The 22,745-nt window shown below is 38.5% G+C and overlaps 1 protein-coding gene across 2 annotated transcripts in view; it reads left to right on the plus strand.

The window, feature by feature from the left end:
• Positions 1-299: 299 nt before the first annotated feature.
• srebf1 (sterol regulatory element binding transcription factor 1) overlaps positions 300-22,745 on the plus strand; it is a 66,166-nt gene continuing 43,720 nt past the window's right edge. Inside the window, exons 1-7 of one of the 2 annotated variants that reach the window (XM_063058626.1) lie at positions 300-571; positions 2,601-3,011; positions 13,198-13,367; positions 15,438-15,593; positions 19,241-19,459; positions 21,322-21,436; positions 22,279-22,463. In XM_063058626.1, the coding sequence (XP_062914696.1) occupies positions 433-571; positions 2,601-3,011; positions 13,198-13,367; positions 15,438-15,593; positions 19,241-19,459; positions 21,322-21,436; positions 22,279-22,463 (1,395 nt within the window). In that variant the 5' untranslated portion in view covers positions 300-432. The remainder of the gene's footprint in view (positions 572-2,600; positions 3,012-13,197; positions 13,368-15,437; positions 15,594-19,240; positions 19,460-21,321; positions 21,437-22,278; positions 22,464-22,745) is intronic. The other variant, XM_063058625.1, reaches the window with a different exon arrangement.

The following is a 22,745-nucleotide window of genomic DNA, read 5'->3' on the forward strand; positions in this document are numbered from 1 at the left end:
GCGCTTTATCAATGGGATGATGTCAGCGGCAGAGAGCGAGGGCGGGATCTGAAGTAATGACGACTGATCACCCCACACCACAATCTGCGCGGTGATTGGCTGATTTCCTCTGGTTCCAGCCGCATGCGGACCCGCCCCTCCCCCGCGCGCACAACTGTCCGCTCAACCGAACATGGAAAAACCTGATGGCTGATTGGGGGAATCGGGCAACCCGCGCGCGCCGAGCCCTCCACCGTTCTGATTGTCAACTGGTCCAAAGGACCGTCAATCATGCGCCTTGGGGGCGGTCCCACAGTCGTATTGGCCGCTTGTGGTCGTGGTAGGGAGTTGGGTTTCTCCTGCAGTTTATTGACATGGTGCCGCGGCGTGTGAGGCGGCTGTAAACAAGGAATCCCCCGACTCCCCTCCCTTCCCGAGCCCGGCGCCGTTAGCATGGACAACGGGGGCCATCAGCACGCACTCCCCGACGCAGGCATGATGTTTGAGGACTCGTCCCTGGACAGTCTGCACCCGTCTCTGACCGAGGGCCAGGGCGGTGAGATCGATAACGCGCTGCTCAGTGACATTGATGGTGAGTGATGGACGGGGCTCGGCGCTTTGGGTCCGGGGCAGGTCGCAACGGGAGTCAGCGTGCCCGCTTCTGGATTTGCCATGGCTAGCAGCAAATTGGAAAACAATTGTATTTCGTTTAATGTTTGAAAGTACCTGTGCACTTTCTAAGATAAGTGAATTAAATGTTACGTTGTTGATTCTTTCATTAATTATCACAAATGTAATTATTTCCTTACAAGATTTTATATTGCTTTTGTGTAATTTTAAACAGACGAAGTTTGTGATTGAATTGCATTTGCAACTAACTCCAAATGCTGTCCGTGTGGCTAGACGTTCATTATTATAAGTTAGCTTGTAAGTCTGTGTTTTAGAAACGACCTGTATTTTAAACAATAGCATAAAACATAGACTTTTTCAATTACAGAAATCATTTTATAGTAAATTATATTTGTTCTGGATTATGCTAAAATAACACATTTGTAGATTTATTTAAAATATTGATCATGCCAAAAGTTTTGACCGGCTGATTTTTCTTTAATGTGGAAGACAGCTATGCTTTAACCCTCGTGCTGCAGCTTTGGCAAGATCATACTTGCTGAGTCGTGTGTTCGCTTGAACCAAGCCCCTTTCACCCTCTCAGGCAGTGACATCATGCCAGGGTTACTAGCGGTTATTGCCTTATGCTGTAGGGGACTTCTCAAGTTCATCTCCTCGCAGTCACGTACAGCAGCCTGGAAACCAAGTAACCAAATCGGTATCTTTGATGCCTACGTTTTTTAAAAAAAAATAAAACGCGAATTTGCGTAATTCCTCCTGATGCATTTTAAAACAAAATATCTGAATTGACACTGAATTTTCACGATATTAGAATGCAGTCTTTTTGAGGATTCTATAAAGGAGCAAACCTTTCTCTTTCTGGAAGTGGAATCGTGTCAAAATGCTAGACCTATAGCTTTTAAATGCTGCAAGTGCATTACAGATGCGGTGGAATGAGCTTGCACGATAGTAACCTTCGATTATTCACTTTTCTGAATTAATCAATGTTCCTGCCAATGTACACTGTTGAACAAATTCTTTCTGTCTTGTCTGCGAGCTAAGCCAAACATAGCAAGCGACTGGAACTTGCAGTGATTGGTTCAACCGGATCACCTCATGGAAAAAAATGATACCAATATCCGCCCCTAAATTTGAATACAGTCACTGTATTTTTTCTTGGAAGGTGGCGGTGTAGGCAAGAAGTAAAGCAGCTCTATATCCTTACTGCTTTGCAAATAGGTTTGCATGCTCTGATCTGAAACGCTTAGTAGATAATATCTTAAATATGTGCATGAATGAAGATCTGCCTCAGACCAATAAACCCATGAAGTTCTGATCACTGGTTGCAATAATGGATTGCACTTTTGAAGGTGAAGCTGTTACATTGTGGATTTATTGTAAAGATTGACATGAGAATGCCATAGGAAGTTATCTCCGTTATGGTAATGCTACTGTGGGAAAAGTAATGTTTGAAAACTTTGAGAATATATGATTACCATACATTACCAATATATTGTGTAAGTTTTTTTAAAAAAGTTGTAGTATTTTAATATGTACAATTGAATGCATCAGAAACGTTAACTACTTTCAAAATACAGGACTTTAAGAAATGTCTTTGTGAAAATGCACTGAATGGTATCAATAAAAAATACTTATACTTACCAAATACTCACAATTTGAAACAACCTGAAGAATAGTGATTAATGAGAGTGGCACGCTCTGACAATAGGTGAATAATTTGAACCTCCTTGAGTTTTAATTCTTAATTTTAAATAACATCTTTGGTTTTTATTTTGCAAATTTGAATTACCAGAAGGCACCAGTTCTCATAGTACTTCATGCACTTGGTAAAGTTCTAAATTGGTGCCGTCAAGTTTTCTAATTGAACAAAAGAGGTGCAGAGCATATGCTCTTTAAGTTTACAAAAACTATTTCATAAGCCACCTTTGTTGCCACATGCAAAGACAGCAACTTGCTTAACCTTAGTTGTTTGTGTTTTACTATCTTTACAGATATGTTGCAGCTGATTAACAACCAGGATGGAGGATTCCCTGGGCTATTTGACAACCACTTTGGCACTAGCACCCCACTGCAAGATAGTAGTTCTTCAGTCCTGCCTAACCAAGGCTTATTGAACATGTCCCTTGATAGCCTCTTGGGCAATAGTGGGAAGGCTCAACCCCCTGTGAAGATGTACCAGAGCCCTCCGCTCCAACAACAGCTTCAGCATTCGCAGCAGTCACAGCTCCTTCAGGCCTCTTCAGCACAACAGGTCAAACAAGAGGCTGTTCAGTTGCAACAGGGCCAACAGCAGCCTCTCATGATGGCACAGAATTTTACAGGTTCTCCACAATCGCAGCCACAGTTTGTGCAGCAGCAACAGCAGCCTTTGCTGGGATATCAGAACTCCAATGGGTTTACAGGTAATTGATCATTATTAGAATAGAATTGAACAAAATAATAGGATTTTAATGATTTTCTGCATGAGGATGATTAATTACAAATTGTACTAATTGAAATGTAATCCTCTTGCATGTTTATAATTGTTTGTTTGTCCTAACCATGATAATCTGTGAGTAAACTAGAGAGGGCACCTTTGATGCTTTAAAGTGTGGCTTACATTGGCATTTGTTATTCCTATCCTTACATACAGTTAGAGCCAATTAAAATGCTTCAGATTGATCATAAGACATGGGAGCAGAATTAGGCCATTTGGCCCGTCAAGTCTGCTTTGTCATTTGATCATAGATGATTTATTATCCCTCTCAACCCAATTCGCCTGCCTTCTCCCCATAACCTTTGGTAATTATGTCTTTGGTTGGTTCCTCCCCCTTCCTTCAAACGAAAGGTGCAGCCATAGGCACTTCCTTGAGTCCTAGCTATGCCTGCCTTTTTGTCAGCTATGTGGAACAGTCTACGTTCCAAGCCTACACTGGTGACCGTCCTGCACTTTTCCTGCGCTACATCGACAGCAGCATCGGTGCTGTTTCCTGCGGAACTCGTCGACTTCATCCACTATGGCTCCACCCTGCCCTCAAATTTACCTGATCCATTTCCAACACCTCCCTCCCCTTTCTCGAACACTCTGTCTCTATCTCTGGAGACAGCTTATCGACTGATGTCTATTGCAAACCCAAGGACTCTCACAACTACCTGGACTATACCTCCTCCAATCCTGTTACCTGTAAAAATACCTCATCTTCGCTGAGAACCTATGCACCGTCTGCCAGAAAAAGCGGAATCTCCTAGTGGCCACCCATTTTAATTCTATTTCCTATTCCTATTCCAATATGTCCATCCTGCCCACACTGAGGTTGGAGGAACAACACCTTATATTACGTCTGGGTAGCCTCCAACCTGAGATTTCTCGAACTTCCGGTAATGCCCCCCCCCCGCCCCTTCACCATTCCCCATCCCTTTTTCTGTCTCTAACCTTATCCCCTTGCCCACCCATCGCCTCCCTTGGGTGCTCATTCCCCCCCCCCTTCTTCATGGTCTTGGCCCAAAATGTCAACTATACTTTTTTTCACAGATGCTGCTTGGCCTGCTGAGTTTCTCCAGCATTTTGTGTGTGTTCCTTTGGTACCCTTACTAATCAAGAACCCATCAATCTCTGCTGTAAATATACCCATTGATTCACCACAGGTGTCAGAGGGGAAGATGCTTTAGATATTGGAGGTAGTGTATAGTTTGCATAGTCAACTTGTATTTTACATCTTCCTTTTATTATCTTTCTATCTTTCTCTCCTTTTTCTATCACTGATGAGGGAGATGGGGAAGTGGAGAGTCCGTCATCGTGCCTGACGCCAGCCCCTTAGGCCTGAGTTGAGGTAGTAGTAGTAGTAGTTTTCTATCTTCCCTCCTTCCTTCGGAGGAATGTTTCCATGGAAGCCATTGTCTAGTCTGGACTCTAATTGATCATTCTTTATCTGAGGTTTTATTAGAATGTTTGAATACAGGGGACCATTCGAGCTGAGTCCGATGTTTCTTGGTCTGACATTTCCTTTTTGTAAATTCTCAAGCATTGGGAAATGTGAGACCGTGCCATAAAGCTGTTAATACCATTCTCTGATCCCATTTAATTCAGTGCGGCCCAGAACTGTACCTGTACTTCCGTGTCTGCAAAGTTGGTGACAAAAGTGTGCATTTTAAAGGGTAAGATTAAAGCTGCATAGATCATTAGTATGCAGCTAGAAAACGGCTGTAAAATTTTAGGGTCATAATTATAGTAAGTACTTTATTGATCCCGAGTGGGAAATTATTTTGTTACAGTAGCAACGCTTAAAAAAAACTTCGCAATAATAATAAGAGTTCGGGTTGTAGCCAAGGACGGATCCAGCCTTTTTGATGAGTTTATTTAGTCTTTTTGCATCACCTGCACCAATGTAGTATAAAGCTGCCAAAAAAGACTGCACTCGCTACAACAGACTGGTAAAAGATTTTCAACATCCCGTTACACACGTTGAAGGATCTCATCTTCCTTAGAAAATAAAGTCTGCTCATCCCTTTCTTGTAAACAGCCTTGGCGTTGGTCTTCATGCAAAAACGCAGAAGGTATTCAATAGTTTCTTACCAGGACTGCAGAGATAGTTGTGACGAGTCCAGTAAAATCATTGTATGTCAGAACAAAGGTGGTTGAGAGTGCATTTGAGGATGTCAGGAAATTTTGTAACTTGTTTTGATTTTGTTACGTTCTTTGTTTTAGTTGAAAAGTATGAAGAATCAGAAAATAGAAGAAAGTTTTCACAAATAGTCTTTAGAACAAAACAGGATTAGAATCCATAGAGATAGATGTTGTTATGTAATAAGAACTTCATAAAGATAAGGAATGGACAGCGGTTTAGAACCAAGTGAGAGCTGCACAAAGGGTTGGACTACTGACCTCATGTAAAGTATCATTTTAAACTCCAGGATTAAGGTATCTTCATAGATTGAGATAATTTATTCAACTCAATAGGTTGAAAAAAAATCATGGGTGTTGGAATTAGAAATATAATTTTTTGCAGTACTGTTATTCTGCTATTTTATCTGTAGCTCCAAAGTATAAAACTCAGATTTGCACTCTGCACCAAAGATCTTTGACTGTCCATCAAAGGCTGCTTGATACAGCTGGGACTTGCTTGGTTTACACATTGCTACCTTTCTAACAGGAGTACAGTCCTGTTGTATTCTTCACATTGTGTGGCACTCCTTACCCAGGACAGTCAAGACCTAGGTTTTGCTATACTTGAGATGGATGAAATCAAGAATCCATCAATCTCTGCTGAATGTGGGGGGGGGGCGTCACGTGATGACGTGGGATTGAGACGTGTAAATCCAGCTCTCCCGTAAAAAATCAGCAAAGTACCGTTTAAACAAAACAAAGTTAATAAATACTTCCCGAAAACTATTTATAAACTTTGCAAGACTACTTTACGATATGCCTCCTAAACCGCAACAAAAGAAGTCTGCTGTTGCGAAGCAGCCGCGAGATGGGAAGAAAAAAGGGCCTACTGCAACAATGGAGCCTCGGACTCAGGTTGGATCTCCTTCGGTAGAACAGGGAGCAATGGCGGCGGTAGCGGTTTCTCCAAAGAAGATGCCGGAAATGCGCATGCGCAAAGAAGAGTGCATGTGCAAATCGACACAACTTAAACTACAAGAACCGACAGCCACTGCAATTGAAAAGGACTCAGAGTCAGAATTGGATTCCGCAGAGAACACAGATGAAGAAGAGGAGGAAGAATTGGAAGCGATTGGAAGTAAAGGAGATGATGGAAACATAAGAGAGGCTATATTGCAATTAACGGCTGAACTAAGAAAAGTAAGAGAAGAGCTTAGAGATATGAAGATGTGCTATAATAAAGCTATGGAAAGACAGGATAAAATGGATAAGAAGCTTCAGAAGATGGAAAGAGCAATGGGGCAAATGAATGATAGAGTGGAAAAAACAGAAAATGAACTGCTTGTCTGGAACTCGGAAAGAAATCGACTCGGAGAAAGTGGACATGTTGGAAAATTTCAGTAGACGTAATAATATTAAAATTGTTGGTCTTAAAGAAGGTATGGAGGGAGAAAAACCAATAGAATTTTTTCAAAGATGGATCCCGGAAGTTTTGCAAATGGAAGAGGAGGTTCGACCAATTGAAATTGAGCGGGCACATAGAGCTCTAAGACCAAAACCAAATGATGACCAATATCCACGATCGATTTTAATAAAATTCTTAAGATTTCAAGACAAGGAAAGGATTCTACAGGCAGCTGCTCAAGCTGCCAAGGATAGAAAAGGGCCATTGATGATTCAAGGGAACAAAGTTTTTTTCTACCCTGATATAAGTTATGAACTTTTGAAGAGAAGGAAGAAATTTAATCCAGTGAAAAAAACCCTATGGGATCACGGTTATCAATTTATATTGCGTTATCCTGCAACCTTGAAGATTTTTTTGCCTGGTGGAGAAAAAAGATTTTTTGATGACTACCGGAAAGTGGAGCAGTTTGTGCGAGATTCTCTGAATATTCACCAGATACAAGAACAAATCCAGGGGAGCGAGATAGATTGAAGATGAAGATTGGGTCAAAGAATGGACTTGTTGGATTTTTGAAGGTGGATGAATGTATAAATATATTATTAATTATACGAGGGGGGTTATGAAAGGTTAAAATTGGAGGAATATTAGTTGGGAATAGTAACATTAATTTTGTCTATATACATATATAATTTTTTTTGTTGCGGGGGAGCTGGAAGAAGCACTGATCAATTGCTACGCTAATCATGTGTGCAAGTGTGGCTTTAGCCACGACCCGTAAATTGGAGGGGGGTAGTGTTGTGTATCTTTTCATTGACAACATTAGTGGGGGGATATTTTGTTTTTTCTTTTTTTGTATCCTTTCTTTTTTTTTCTTTTTACCTGGAGGGTTGGGAGGGAAACACATAGCAACATGGTGAAGTTCAAAGAGATTCCCCAAGGAACTATGAGAGTTAAGAAGATAAGTAATGTTTTAGATTGGAGTAACTTTGTTAAGAATAATGACTAATTTATTGAATTTTTTGAGTTTTAATGTTAACGGGCTTAATGGACCAATGAAAAGAAAAAGAATCTTAACACATATTAAAAAAAATGAAGATAGATTTAGCTTTTTTACAGGAAACGCACCTAACAGAAATAGAACATCAGAAACTAAAGAGAGATTGGGTGGGTAGTGTTGTTGCGGCTTCATTTAATTCAAAAGCGAGGGGAGTAGCAATTTTGATCAATAAAACGTTACCAATTAGAATACAAAATGTAATAACTGATTCTGCAGGGAGATATGTGATTGTACATTGTCAACTTTTCTCTGAACTATGGATTTTTATGAATATTTATGCACCAAACGAAAATGATGCAAAATTCATACAAGAAGCTTTTTTGAATTTGGCGGATGCACATGAAAAAATATTAATTGGAGGAGACTTTAATTTTTGCTTAGACCCTGTCTTAGATAGATCAACCAAGGCTGTTATAAAATCGAAGGTAGTAAATTTAACTTTATCATTGATGAAAGATTTAAATTTGATTGATATATGGAGAAGAATCAATCCTAAAGAAAGAGACTATTCGTTCTATTCTCATAGACATTAAACTTAAGGATAGATTTTTTCCTATTATCAATGCATATTCAACACAGTGAAAAATATGGAATATAAAGCAAGAATATTATCAGATCATTCTCCTTTATTAATGACATTAATAATGGCTGATAAGGAAGAAGTGGCTTATAGATGGAGATTTAATTCAACATTATTAAAATGTCAAGATTTTTGTGATTTTATGAAAAAGCAGATTCAATTTTTTTTGGATACAAATTTTCATTCAGTGGATGATAAATTTATATTATGGGATGCGATGAAAGCATATCTTAGGGGCCAGATAATAAGTTATTCCTCTAAAATTAAGAAAGAATACATGGCAGAACTAGATCAATTGGAAAAAGAGATTACAAAATTAGAAAAAGAATCTCGAAGATATATGTCAGAAGAAAAACGAAGGCAACTTGTCAATAAGAAGTTACAATATAATACACTTCAGACATATAGAACGGAAAAAGCAATTATAAGAACTAAACAAAGGTATTATGAGTTAGGTGAGAGAGCACATAAAATTCTTGCCTGGCAGTTGAAAACAGAACAAGCTTCCAAAACAATAAATGCAATTAGAACAAGGGCAAATAAAATATCTTATAAACCTCTTGAAATAGATGAAACCTTTAAAAGTTTCTATTCTGAATTATATCAATCAGAATCACAAAATGATGTTAATGAGATAAAAAGGTTTTTATCACAAGTACCTCTTCCAAAATTGAATTTGGAAGAACAGAAGGGATTAGATATGCCTTTTACATTAAAAGAAGTTGAAGAAGCTTTAGGATCACTCCAAAGTAATAAATCTCCAGGAGAAGATGGTTTTCCACCTGAATTTTATAAAAAATTTAAAGATTTATTATTTCCTCTCTTTATGGAACTAATACGTCAAGCAGAAAAAACACATAAACTCCCAGAATCTTTTTCAACAGCGATTGTAATAGTATTGCCAAAAAAAGACAGAGACCCTATGAAACCAACATCATACAGGCCTATTTCTCTATTGAATACGGATTATAAAATAATAGCAAAAATTTTATCGAATAGATTATCTAAATATTTACCAAAATTAATACATATGGATCAAACAGGATTTATTAAAAATAGACAATTGGCAGATAATGTAACCTGGTTACTCAGTATAATTCATTTGGCACAAAAAAGGGACGAGAAGAGTATAGTAGTAGCCTTGGATGCAGAAAAAGCATTTGATAGATTAGAATGGGATTTTTTATTTAAAGTATTAGAAAAATATGGGTTAGGAACATCTCTTATAAATTGGATTAAAACTTTAAATTCTAACCCTAAGGCTAAAGTAGTGACAAACTCTCAAATTTCAACACCATTCCAGTTAAAAAGGTCAACTAGACAAGATTGTCCATTATCACCTGCTTTATTTGTACTGGCGATAGAGCCATTAGCAGAACTAATCAGAATTGATCCAGATATTATGGGTTTTAGAGTTAATCAGGAGGAATATAAAATTAATCTTTTTGCCGATGATGTTTTGATCTACTTAACAAACCCACAACATTCGTTACATAAATTATCTTCTAGATTGGATGAATATGGGAAGGTATCAGGTTACAAAATAAATTGGTATAAAAGTGAAATTTTACCTCTTTAAGGAGACTATAGTCAATGTCGATTGGTAACCCAATTTAGATGGCCGGTAAATGGTATAAAGTATTTAGGTATAAAACTTGATAATGATGTAAAGAATTTATATAAATTTAATTATTTACCACTATTGAAAAAAATTCAAGAAGATTTTGACAAATGGATGATACTACCAATAACATTAGTAGGTAGAGTCAGTGTTGTAAAAATGAATATATTTCCTAGATTACAGTATTTGTTTCAAACACTTCCAATACAATTGCCACAGAAATTTTTTCAAGAGTTAAATAAATGTGTGAGAAAATTTCTTTGGAAAGGTAAAATGTCAAGAATATCATTGGAAAAATTGACATGTAAATTTGGGTTAGGAGGGTTACAACTTCCAAACTTTAAAAATTATTATAAAGCAAATCAACTTAGATTTATTGCATCTTTCTTCGATGATCGAAAACCAGCATGGATTAAAATAGAATTAGACAAGATAGGAAAAAATAGACCTGAAGATTTTATATATAAATGGGAATCTAAATGGATACGGGAAAAGAAAGAATCTCCTATATTAATACATTTGATTGATCTATGGAATAAGATAAATGTTGATAATGAAACACAGAAATCTTTATTAGCAAGGAGACCTTTGTTCCAAAACAGACCTATTCCTTTTACAATGGACAATCAACTTTTATATAATTGGTACCAAAAAGGGATTAAATTTATAGGAGATTGTTATGAACGAGGTATATTGATGTCATTTGAACAATTAAAGGATAAATATAAAATATCAAATAATACTTTCTTTTGTTACCTTCAATTAAGGGCTTACTTAAAAGGTAAGCTGGGTCAAACAATGTTTTTGCCAAAACCTAATGAAATTGAAACTTTAATTCAAAAAGGGAAAATTAAAAATTTATTTCTTGTATGTATAATTTGATTCAAGAACAGACAATTAAACAAGGAATCCATAAGTCAAAGCAAAAATGGGAAACAGATCTGAATATTAATATTGATGAAACAAATTGGTCAAGGCTCTGTCTTGACAGTATGACAAATACAATAAATGTTCGACTTAGATTAGTACAATATAATTTTTTACACCAATTATATATTACACCACAAAAAATAAATAGATTAAATTCAAATCTATCCGATAAATGCTTTCGTTGTAATCAAGAAATTGGTACTTTTTTACATTCTACTTGGTCTTGTTTTAAAATTCAACCCTTTTGGATAAATTTAAGAGTCTTATTGGAACAAATTACTGGAACTCAACTTCCACATAACCCTGTATTTTTTCTATTAGGTGATATTGAAGGGATAAAGTCGAAACTTGAATAAATATCAGAAAGAATTTATAAAAATTGCATTGGCAGTAGCTAAGAAGACTATAGCAGTTACTTGGAAATCTGATTCGTATTTAAGTATGGATTGTTGGAATAATGAAATGGCTAGTTATATTCCACTCGAAAAAATGACTTATAATTTAAGAGATAAATATGTAACATTTTTGAATATTTGGCGCCCTTATTTACAAAAGATAGGATGGCATATTTAAGTGCTCCGATAAAGATCTTGGTCCCTTGGGGAAAGTAACGAATTTATTTTGAATCCCATGGAGCATGTGGAAACCTTCCAATACCCAGGCGGCTCTTCCTTTTTTCTTTTCTTTCTTTTAGGTAGGACTATATATGGGGGGGGGAGGGTTAAGGGGAGGGGGGAGGGTAGATTTTATCTCTTCATGTATTCTTTTTGAAAACTCAATAAAAATTATATTATAAAACAAAGATCTCTGCTGAATGTGATGCATTCCTGTTTGGCCAGGTTCCATTTCATAGTGAGCTAAACCAGCTTCCAAATGAGTTTGACTGACAATACTTGATTTGTTGCTTAGGGTGCTCTACCTGAATTTTCTTGAAAGCTGTTTTGCTTGCAAGACTAGTTCCTGATAGGTTGATTTATGCATAGCGGAGATCTGCTCTGTGACTTGCTGACAAAGTGGCACTGAATTTCAAGTTTACACCAGTTCCCATGACACGTGCAAGCCCAGTACAAAAACCGTCAGTAAAAGCTACTTTCTAAGTGCAAAGGAAACAGTTAAAAATAGGATTGAAAAATTAAGGCTAAATATTAATTACTAATTTTCTGTGTGAGGTACATCCCAGTGAGTTTAAGATCACTGTTTTAATAAACTCAGCATGCATTAATTGTAGATTAGTGAGTCATCTCAGATATTAGTTGCAGTGTTACAAAACAAAATTCATGAACAGAGATTATTTCTTGGTGAGTCCTCCCACATTGGAACTATTTCTATTATAACTTTTTCATATCAGTACTATGGGCTGTAATAATATTTTGAATTTTTGTTTACTTGAGCAGGATAATTTTGGAAACGTGCATAACACAGTTGTATGAAATTTAAAAAGCAAGAAAGGAATAAGATAAGAATCGTTTTACATTACCTTTACCCTGGCAAACATTCCAAAGTGTTTCACTTCAGTAATAACAAACAAAAATTGGTGCTGAGTTTCAAATTAGGACATAGTTTAAATCTTTGTTTGAAAATGGGGGACAGCTTACAGAAGGAAAAGTCCTAGTCTTCAGGGGGATAGAGTGGATTTGAAGGTCTGGTTGTGAAGGTTATTTCTGTGTTTCAATTGCACTTTGCTCTTCAAAATGAAGTAGGAGATCCTGTCAGTGTATTTTTTTCCCACAAACTAAGGGCACTTTTTAAGAATTTCTGTTTTTGCACTGTTTAAGAATTTCTGTTTTTGCACTGTTTATCTTAATTAAACTAATATACATATACTTACAGTAATTTTTTCCCTATATTTATCATGTATTGCATTGCACTGCTGCCGCAAAGTTAACAAATTTTACGACATATGCTGGTGATATTAAACCTAATTCTGATTCACAGACAGATGAGGTGTGGTGTGAAAGTGGTCTGTGGAGCACATTTAAATTGATCTGTTTCACTGGGGCTTGGCACAAAGTTACTATGGGTTGATTTCCTCTAATTTACAATAAGGTGCTTAACCTGGGGTAGGTGTTGTGCACTTTAAAATGTGCTAAATTGTTCTATTTTAGTTGGTGCTTAGCCAGAAGCAGTGTTCGCTGTTGGGCATTGATTTGAAGGAATTGTGTTGCTCCACGAATCTTTGAATAATACTGAGTTATCTGTCAAAGCTACCTTGAATACATACATAATCTTTGCCTAATATCTTGTATGGAGACATAACCTTCAGTACTATAACATTCCCTCATTATTCCACTAACAGAATATTTGGGTTTGCATACACATTTTCTGATTCACCGAGAGTGTTACTATTGACCCAAAACTGAGACTCAATATTTTATATTGAAATTTAATTTTCCTCTGATTTTAATTTATATAGCTCTGCAGCAGGGGATGCCTACCCAACAGCTCCAGGGTCTTGCAGTTCCTCAGCAGCTGCAGCCCATGACCATTCAGGCCCAGGTACAGAATATTCCTGCCCAGCATCTTCTAACGACTGTCACAGCCAGCTCTACACCAACTGTTTCGACACAGCTCCAACAAGTTCCAGTAAGTAAATTTATTTGCTGAAAAGGGCAGCCTTGAGAGAGAGAGAGAGAGAGAAATGGAAAAAAAACTAGCAAGTGAATGAAATATACTGTGGATGAATGGTGTTGAATCTAGGAGTAAAATTTGTTGTTTGGGTGCAGTTCACATTTTCATCACCAATTGAATGATTGCATTGCAGCAACTTTAGAAAGAATTTTTCACAATGCCATTTAGATGAGAAGGTACTTTGTGCAACTGATCAGTAAATTATTTGTTGAACACTTTGTCTAATGTCAATCCAAATTGAAGACTTGTTTAATATTGGCCTTTTGTTTGCCATTGGAAATGTGATCAAATTGAACAGTAAGATATGAAGTAATATTCCCTTGTCAGGTCTGTAATAGTATGTAGCAAAATAAATAAGATGTTACAATTGCCCAGGGTACCCTGGTTGTGAGAAAGATGGACAATAGTCAACATTACCCATAGACCGTCTTGCTCTAAGGATGGGATTAATTCATGCTGCCATAGGTTGTGCTACCGGGCCGCGAGGAAACGATATGAGTCATCTGCACTTTTCCACGTTCCCTGTCACGCACTATGGAACTTGAACATAGGGTTGCCAGCTGTCCGGTATTAGCCGGGACATCCCGTATATTGGATTAAATTGGTTTGTCCCATATGGGACCGCCCTTCTCCCGTATTTCCCTCACTAAGGTAGAGTGTTTCTATGGAACCGTTCGTAAGCTGAAATGGAGTAAAGCGAAGAAGCGATTACTATTAATTTATATGGGAAAAATTTTTGAGCTTTCCCAGACCCAAAAAATAACCTACCAAATATGATTTTTTTGTATATATATAGAGAGAGAAAGAGATATGATTATGAGGACACGCAGTCCCCTTTTATTGTCACTTAGTAATGCATGTATTAAGAAATGATAAAAATGTTTTTCCAGAATGATATCACGAAAACACATGACAAACCGACTTAAAAACTAACAAAAACCACATAATTATAACAAATAGTTACAACAGTGCAAAGCAATACCGTAATTTGATAAGAACAGACCATGGCACAGTAAATGTCTCAGAGTCTCTCGAAAGTCCCATCATCTTACGCAACGGTAAACCTCCAGCGCCGCCAACTTGCCGATGCAGCATCCTGGAAGCATCCGACCACAGTCCGAGTCCGAAAAACTCCGAGCCTCCGGCCACCTATTCGACACCGAGCAGCGAGCACCATCTCTGCCCAGCATTTCAGCCCCGGCAACAGGCGATAGGCAAAGCTGAGGATTTGGGGCCTTCGTCTCCGGAGATTCTCGATCGTACAGTAGCAGCGGCAGCGAAGCAGGAATTTCAGAAGTTAATCCAGATGTTCCTCTGCGCTTTCTCACGGCTGTCCCCATCAAATCCAGATTGTGCACGGCACCCCTAGTTACACATATCGATATTCATTCAGAACGGCCGCGCGTGCTGCGTCACGCTGCCATCTTCTCCTCCCTCCCTCCCAAATAACACATAAAACTAAAATAACACTAACATATAGTAAAAGCAGGAATGATATGATAAATACACAGCCTATATAAAGTAGAAATAACGTATGTACAGTGTAGTTTCACTTAACAGAATCAGGAAGATTAACCCAAAACCGATTTGTAGAGAAAAAAAATCAGCATGTACGTGCATGCGCACACGGGTGCCCACGCAAGGCTTCATGGTCATGGTAATCTTTCTCGGGGTAAACAAGTGTCCCGTATTTGACTGCTACTTTTGTCCCTTATTTGGGAGTGAGGAAGTTGGCAACCCTACTTGAACACCCCCCCCCCCCCCCCGGTTGGCCAGTCCGCAAGAATATTGTCAATATTAAACCGATCCACGGTGCAAAACAGGTTGGGGACCCCTGGTCTAGATCAGAAGTAAAATTTGCAAGTGTGTTTCTGAAGAACATGGTGCTTTTGTTTTCATTATTTACTTTCAAAATATGTTTGACAGATGGATGTGCAGTGATGAAAGTCCAGATAGAATGTTGCAATGGAAGGGAGTATTTACTGGATCAAATAAAAATATTAAAATGTATCTTTAATTCTCTAGGTACTTTTTCAGCCTCAGTTCATTAAAGCTGACTCTTTGCTTCTGACGGCTTTGAAGCCAGATGGATGTACTGTTGTGACATCAGTAAAGTCATCTACCATACCAACTTTGTCAACAACCACTACTCCCATTCAAACTACATCCCTGCAAATGCCGGTAGGTATAACGATTGATAATCATTGGTTAGATTAGAGTCTGAGGACATGCAGTCCTCTTTTATTGTCATTTAGTAATGCATGCATTAAGAAATGATACAATGTTCGTCTAGAATGATATCACAGAAACATAAGACAAACAAGACTGAAAAACTGACAAAGACCACATAATTATAACATATAGTTACAACAGTGCAAAGCAATACCGTAATTTGACAAGAGCAGACCATGGGTACGGTAAAAAAAAAGTCTCTCGAAAGTCCCATCATCTCACGCAGACGGTAGAAGGAAGAAAAACTGTCCCTGCCATGAGCTTCCAGCGCCACAAACTTGCCGATGCGGCACCCTGGAAGCACCCGACCACAGCCGACTCTTGAGTCTGTCCGAAAACTTCGGGCCTCCGACCAGCCCTCCGACACCGAGCACCGAACACCATCTCTGCCGAGAGCTTCAACTCCGGCGACAGGCAGTAGGCAAAGCGAGGATTTGGGGCCTTCCCCTCTGGAGATTCTCGATTGTACAGTAGCAGCGGCAGCGAAGCGCACATTTCAGAAGTTTCTCCAGGTGTTCCTCCGTGCTTCTCATGTCTGTCTCCATCAAATCAGGATTGTGCACGGCCCCTATTTAACAAATACGATATCATTTCGGAGCAGCCGCGCGCGCTGCGTCGCGCCGCCATCTTCTCCTCCCCTCCTTTGTATTACATTGATTGAGAGAGAATTGATAATGGTTTTGATTTAGTATATTTTGCCAAGATAAAGGATAGTGAAATTACTCTTCTAAATTCTATTGCTTCAGGAGATCTCTTAACCTAGGAGGAAGTACACATTTTATTCTTTGATACCTAATTGGGGAAAAGAGTATTTATTCTCCCTCACCAATCGTTGTTGAACATTGTCTTGTTGGGGCTTTTTATGGTGAAGTTAGAGTTCCATGCATAAATGTCTATCTGATGTCAGTATAGACTAGCTAGACCCGATAAAACTGGATTTAATTTCTCAAGTATATTTGTGTATCAGATGGATTCGTATGACAATTCATGGCCACTATTGCCAATTACTTTTCATGTCAGATTTCAGCTGTTTTAGGATTTGGTGCTGTGAATCAGGATTATAGTTCTGCTTACTAGACCCAGAACACAACTCCTATTTCACCATACCACAAAATCAAAGCATTTTGAATTACTGTTATTTTAAGCATATGAAGTTTAAGTCAATTAGATTCAGGTATGACCCAAATTTAAATATAATGTTGATGGTTTTAAATGTGTTTCAATAGTATTTATTCCATCTTGCCAACAAGTTATAAATGATTATTATGTTAAAAAAAATACACAAATTTGGAAAACAGGCCAGCCACTTCCTGCCACTTCTGAGGTAGTTTGGCCTCACCTCAAGAAAAGTAGCATTGAAGATACTATGAGAACTGAAATCAAACGGACAGGTTATGTTAGTCATCAGTTGTCACTACGAGTTGGTAGAAGTTATTAATCAACATTGTCACAAAAGAGTCATTGGAATCTTCTTTAAATTGAGGGGGTGGAAGACTTGGAGGAGGTGGGTACTTACATTTTAGTTATTTTTCTACAACTTTTGCTAGCTCTTCAATTCAATTGCTTTACAGACAATCTTATAGTATCCTGACCCCAAGTCCATTGTCAGCAAGTAGTTGTAGATCACAGTTAAGGAATGGTACCTTGATGCACCTTTTGCTCTTTCAATGAATTAAAGCTGCCTAAACAGATACAATAGGTGCTTTAACTGTGACAGTGTGACTCTCTGCCAAGATCATAAACTAAGCTTTGGCCTTACATTTTTGTTCGAATGCTGCAACTGCATACACTTACCAAGTTATCAGGGACTTTGAAAAACTGGGAGTACAATGATTATAAAGTAAAAATAGACAATGCTGAAAATACTCAGCAGGTTAGGCTGCTTCTGTGGGAAGAGAAATGGAGTTGATGTTTCAGAACAGAGACCCTTCAGGAGACAAGTTTATCAATCTACAAGAAGATTTTTGGGGGGGGGGGTGTCTCTGATAGTCGAAAGGTGACTATGGAGATAATCTGTAAACTAGGTTATATAGTCTACCTAAGAGATTGAAGATGCTGGAATTGAGCAGTAAGCAAGGTGTGGAAGAACTCAGCAGGTTAAGCAGCATTTGTGGGAGGAAAATAATTGTCGATGTTTCAGTCCGAAACCAGTATTAGGACTGAGAGTGGAGAAGCAAGATGGCCAATATAAAGAGGAAATGGGGAGTAACAAGAAACGAATATAAGGTGATTGGTGGACTGAAGAGATGGAGTTGGAAGACAGGCAGGTGAATGACAAATAGCAAACAGGGAGAAGGAGAAAAACAAATGGAGTAAGGGAGGGGAGGGAATGTGAAGATAGAAGATAGCTGCTGGAGGGAGATAAGCAGGAAGATGCTACCAGTGTTGTATTTGTTTATGTAAAGGAGGTGAGAATGGAAACCATTAAGGGAGAGGTGAATAACATTTGGTACAAGATAGGTGGAGTGGTATGTGATCAAGCTAGAGGGGAAATGCGACTAAGATGGATGAGTGGGTTTTGGAAATGGGATGGGGGAAGGCTTCGACATGAAATGTCAACAGTTTCCTCCCACAGATGTTGAACTCCTGTAGCACCATGTAGGTCATCTGGTCAGTGAGCAAATGGGAACAGTTAAAGAGTAATTACAGCAGTGAAACAGTATGAGAGTTGTGAGATGCAGAGCATGAAGACATGCTGGTTATCAAAACTGTGTGTCTTTCAGTTAAAGAGAGAAAAAAGGAAGAAAAGGTAGAGACTGAGTTGGTATCACAGATGAAGGACTGATAGGGAGAGAGTTGTCAAGAAAGCTGAAGCATGCTCAGTTAGAATGAGGTATTGTTCCTCAAACTTTCACTGGGCCTCATTTTAACAGTGCAGGAGGTCAGAATGGGAGTGGAATGGCAAATGAAAGTGTCAGGTAACACACTCTGTGGACTGAATGTGCAGGTAAGTGCTTTGCAAAGCGTTCATGCAGTTTGCATTTGGTTTCTCCAGTGCAGAGGAGACCACACAGTGAACATTGAATACAAGTGAATCACTGCTTCATCTGGAAAGACTGACTGGTGGGAAGGGGAGTGGTGAAGGCACATGTTACATTTTCTGTGGTTGCATGGGGAAGTACTACAAGAAGCGGATGATTGGTGAGAATGAAGAGTGGATCAAGGAGTGGCAAAGGGGAATGGTGCCTATAAGATGCTAAAATGGGAGGAACAGAAAAGATGTCTGGTGGTGGAATCTCTTTAAAACTGGCAGTTATTGTGGATTTATTTATTGAATGTGGAGGCTGGAGATGTGAAGTGTGCTGATCCCTTTGTTGTGGAGAAGGGGGTGAGAGCAGAGATGGGGGAAATTGATGAGTTGTACTCAAGGGTTTTGTTAATAGGGTGGAGGGGAGGCCCTGCTTCAGGAAGGAGGAAACCATTTCAGTGGCACCTGTACTGAAAGTTTCATCAACTACAGTGGGTTCCATAATGACCTAAAAGCTTTGTAGTGGTTTATAGCCTGATACAGTTAATATATTGATTTTACATATTTATTATAAATTTATTATTGTGAGAATGCAAACTGATTTAGATTATAAACTTGCATTCTTCAGGCTCTGGTCAGTGGGAACACAATACTGACCACAGTCCCTCTGATGGTAGATGCAGACAAGCTTCCCATCAATCGTATGCCTGCAAGTGGCAGAACTTGTAATGCATCAAACAAAGGGGAAAAACGCACAGCGCATAATGCTATTGAGAAGCGTTACAGGTCATCTATTAATGACAAAATTGGGGAGCTGAAAGACCTTGTTGTTGGTACTGAAGGAAAGGTAAGAGTCTAATTTGCATTTGTCAGTAATCTAAAATTAAATGCTCTGATCAGATTTTCATGTGAGCAAATGGTTGTTTTATTCTTCAATAAAGTAGTTTCTTTAAAAACAAAATGTATATTTGTATCTTACCAGATAATTGTTACCAGTGGCAGGTTTGAAGTTATAACGTGGTGGTTAGTCTGGTTAAATCAGAACTTGGGTCAATACGGAGTTAGTTGTTTAGAAAGGAAAGACAAGCCAATGTATCCAATACTTAACTGATATTTAATCCAGCTATGCACATGTGGGTGCCACTTGAGGCTCCTGATATCTGACTTACTCTCAAACCAAAATAGTGTCATAACTTTAGGTCACTTTTTTTCCCTTTCTATACTCTACATACACCAAGCCCTGACTGAAGGAGGCACGTAAAGCAGCCTCTGTAAATCAGAATCAGATTTAATATCACCGACGTCATGAAATTTGTCAACTTTATGACAGCAGTACAATGAAATACATGATGAATAAATATAGAGAAATAAAACTGAGTTACATTAAGTATATTTGTCTGTTAAATAATTAAGTTAAAATAAGTAGTGCAAAAAAAAAGAAATAAAAAAGTAGTGAGGTAGTGCAATGTCTATTTAGAAATTGGATGGCAGAAGGGAAGAAGCTGTTCCTGAATCGCTGAGTGTGTGCCTTCAGACTTCTGTACCTCCTTCCTGACGGTAACAGTGTGTAGAAGGCATGTCCTGGATGGTGGGGAGCCTTAGTAATGGATGCCACCTTCCTAAGGCACCGCTCCTTGAAGATGTTTTGGATACGATGGAGACTAGTACTGAGCTGACTAACTTTTACAAGTTTCTGCAACCTATTTCTGTCTTGTACAGCAACCCCACACCTCATACCAGACGGTGATGCAGTCAGTCAGAATGCTTTCAGCTGTACGTTTGTAGAAATTTTTGAGTATTGTAGTTGACAAACCAAATGTCCTCAAACTCCTAATAAAATATAGTCGCTCTCTTGCATTTATAGCTGCATCGATATGTTGTGTCCATGTTAGGTCCTCAGAGAAATTGACGCCCAGGAACTTGAAGTAGCTCACTCTCTTCACTTCTGATCCCTCTATGAGGATTGGATGTGTTCCCTTCTGAAGTCCACAATTAGCTCTTTGGTCTTGCTGATGTTGAGTGCAAGATGGTTGGTGTGACACCACTCAACTAACTGGTATATCTCGTTCCTGTACACCCTTTCGTTGTCATCTGAAATTCTGCCAGCCATCAGCAAATTTATAGATATGAAGCCACAGGTACTACTTGGTTACCACCATCAAAGTTGCAGAGTTGATCTTTGCTTTCTCCAAGCTTTTTATTTCAATAAAGCTAATTGTCATAATGGGCTGTTTAGAATTGGCACCTTTCCACCTGATATCGATACAAGTAATCATTGGTTCTTAGAAACTGTACCACAAGTTCAGTGGGTGCAACCAGTTTAATTTCTCTATTTCCTCATGACACAGAATGAGCCAAATGATTACTTGAGTCTATAGCAGATATTGGTGAATCTCATCAGACTCTTCCCCCCACTCACTTCACAGTAATCCAATTTCTTTCACATGCTCATCAACTCCTCACCAATTTTCTTGCCACCCTACACCACAAGGGTCAATTTGCTGTTATCAGTTCATCTGCCAGCACATCTTCAGGATGTGGGAGGACACAGGAAACCCAGCCTGTCACAGGGAGAAGAGGCAGTCTCCACTCAGACAGCATTGGGGGTCAGGTTGGTAAAGCCAAGAGGCTCCAGTGTGCTGCCATTTTGTAAACATGAATGTGAAATCTTTTAAAGTCTTTTCTGTTGTCCTTTTTTTACCTTAACAGTTGAACAAATCAGCAATACTGAGGAAGGCTATTGATTATATTCACTTCTTACAACAAGCTAATCAAAAGTTGAAACAAGAGAACATGCTATTAAGAATGGCAGCCCAGAAGAACCGTAAGTGTTCTGTGTGTTGTACACACATTTCACTGGTCAGAAATGGTGAAACTGGAATTTTTGGCAGTTTTCTGTACATCCTATTAAGATGTAAATGCAGTTGTTTGTTTGCTGTGGTTTAATTCTTAGGACTCATGCATGCCAGTGAGGCACTTCATATTGTGTCTGTGTGTTTTGAGAGGGAGCGAGAGAGAGAGATTTCTGATGCCCTATCACACTTTACATGCCTAGGTAATCTCCTCTCCCCACCAACTCTCAAGGCACAGGAGGGTTTGCTTGTGAATCATTCTGCATCGTTTTTCCACTCTATCTGTTGTAAAGTTGTTCAGAAAACTTAGGTTGCCTATTTTGTGGGGAAAAACGCCAAAGAACTACAGAAAACTAAATAGTTTGTTATTTTGTAAAATGTTATATCTTGGATTTTGATTTGGAAAATATTTAACTGCATAGATTGGCAGAGTTGAGTACAGGTTACTAGGTATTGGACAATATTCAAGGTGGTTTGGCAATCTGGATGTAAAGGTGACCATTTTGAATAGATTGAACACTGCCATAACTGGATGTGTCCTTATTTTTATATTCTGATCTAACTTATAGCCACATTTATAATGACAGATGCTGTGTAAACTTAGAGAAATGTAAAATGAAGAATCCATGAAGCTGCAGAGTTTAAAATGAATGGGTTGGTGATATCTCAGTTCCAGTATCATCATTCTTCATTTTTTTTTTCTGTTCTGAATCTGAAGGATAAATATTTATGAAATTGTAAATTTGAATTAGCAAATGCTTCTTTCACTATTAGAATGGATCTTATTAATAGCAAGTTTTTTGTCCAATTTCAGAGTCTCTGAAAGACATGGTGGCTTCCACGGGAACAAGTCAGGATACAATGACAAATGGATTCAAGCAGGAACCTGATCTGCTTAGCCCACCGCCATCTGATGCTGGTTCACCACCTCAGAACAGCCCATTTTCTGTCAGCAGCAGTGATTCTGAAACAGACAGCTCACTTCTTGATGATACCAAGGTATTTAAACTGGCTATATTATCTTCATGTTCTCAGTCCAAACAAGATTAATGTTCCTGTCTTCCTTGCTCTTTACTTGTTTTAACACTGTTTCCTCCCCCACAGCTTGCTGGATTTGTTTCACAGTTGCCCTTTGCTTTTGATACATTGCTCATTGAATTACTGTTTGTATATTCATCTGGCTAGTGATGTCAGCAGGCTGTTTAATTGAAGAGCATAGCAGAGCTGAATTCCCATTTTGGCAATTTATTTGGAGATTCAGAATGTATGTTGTGAAGTTTG

This window comes from Mobula hypostoma, chromosome 9 (genome assembly GCF_963921235.1).
Source record: "Mobula hypostoma chromosome 9, sMobHyp1.1, whole genome shotgun sequence".
Lineage (NCBI taxonomy): Eukaryota > Metazoa > Chordata > Chondrichthyes > Myliobatiformes > Myliobatidae > Mobula > Mobula hypostoma.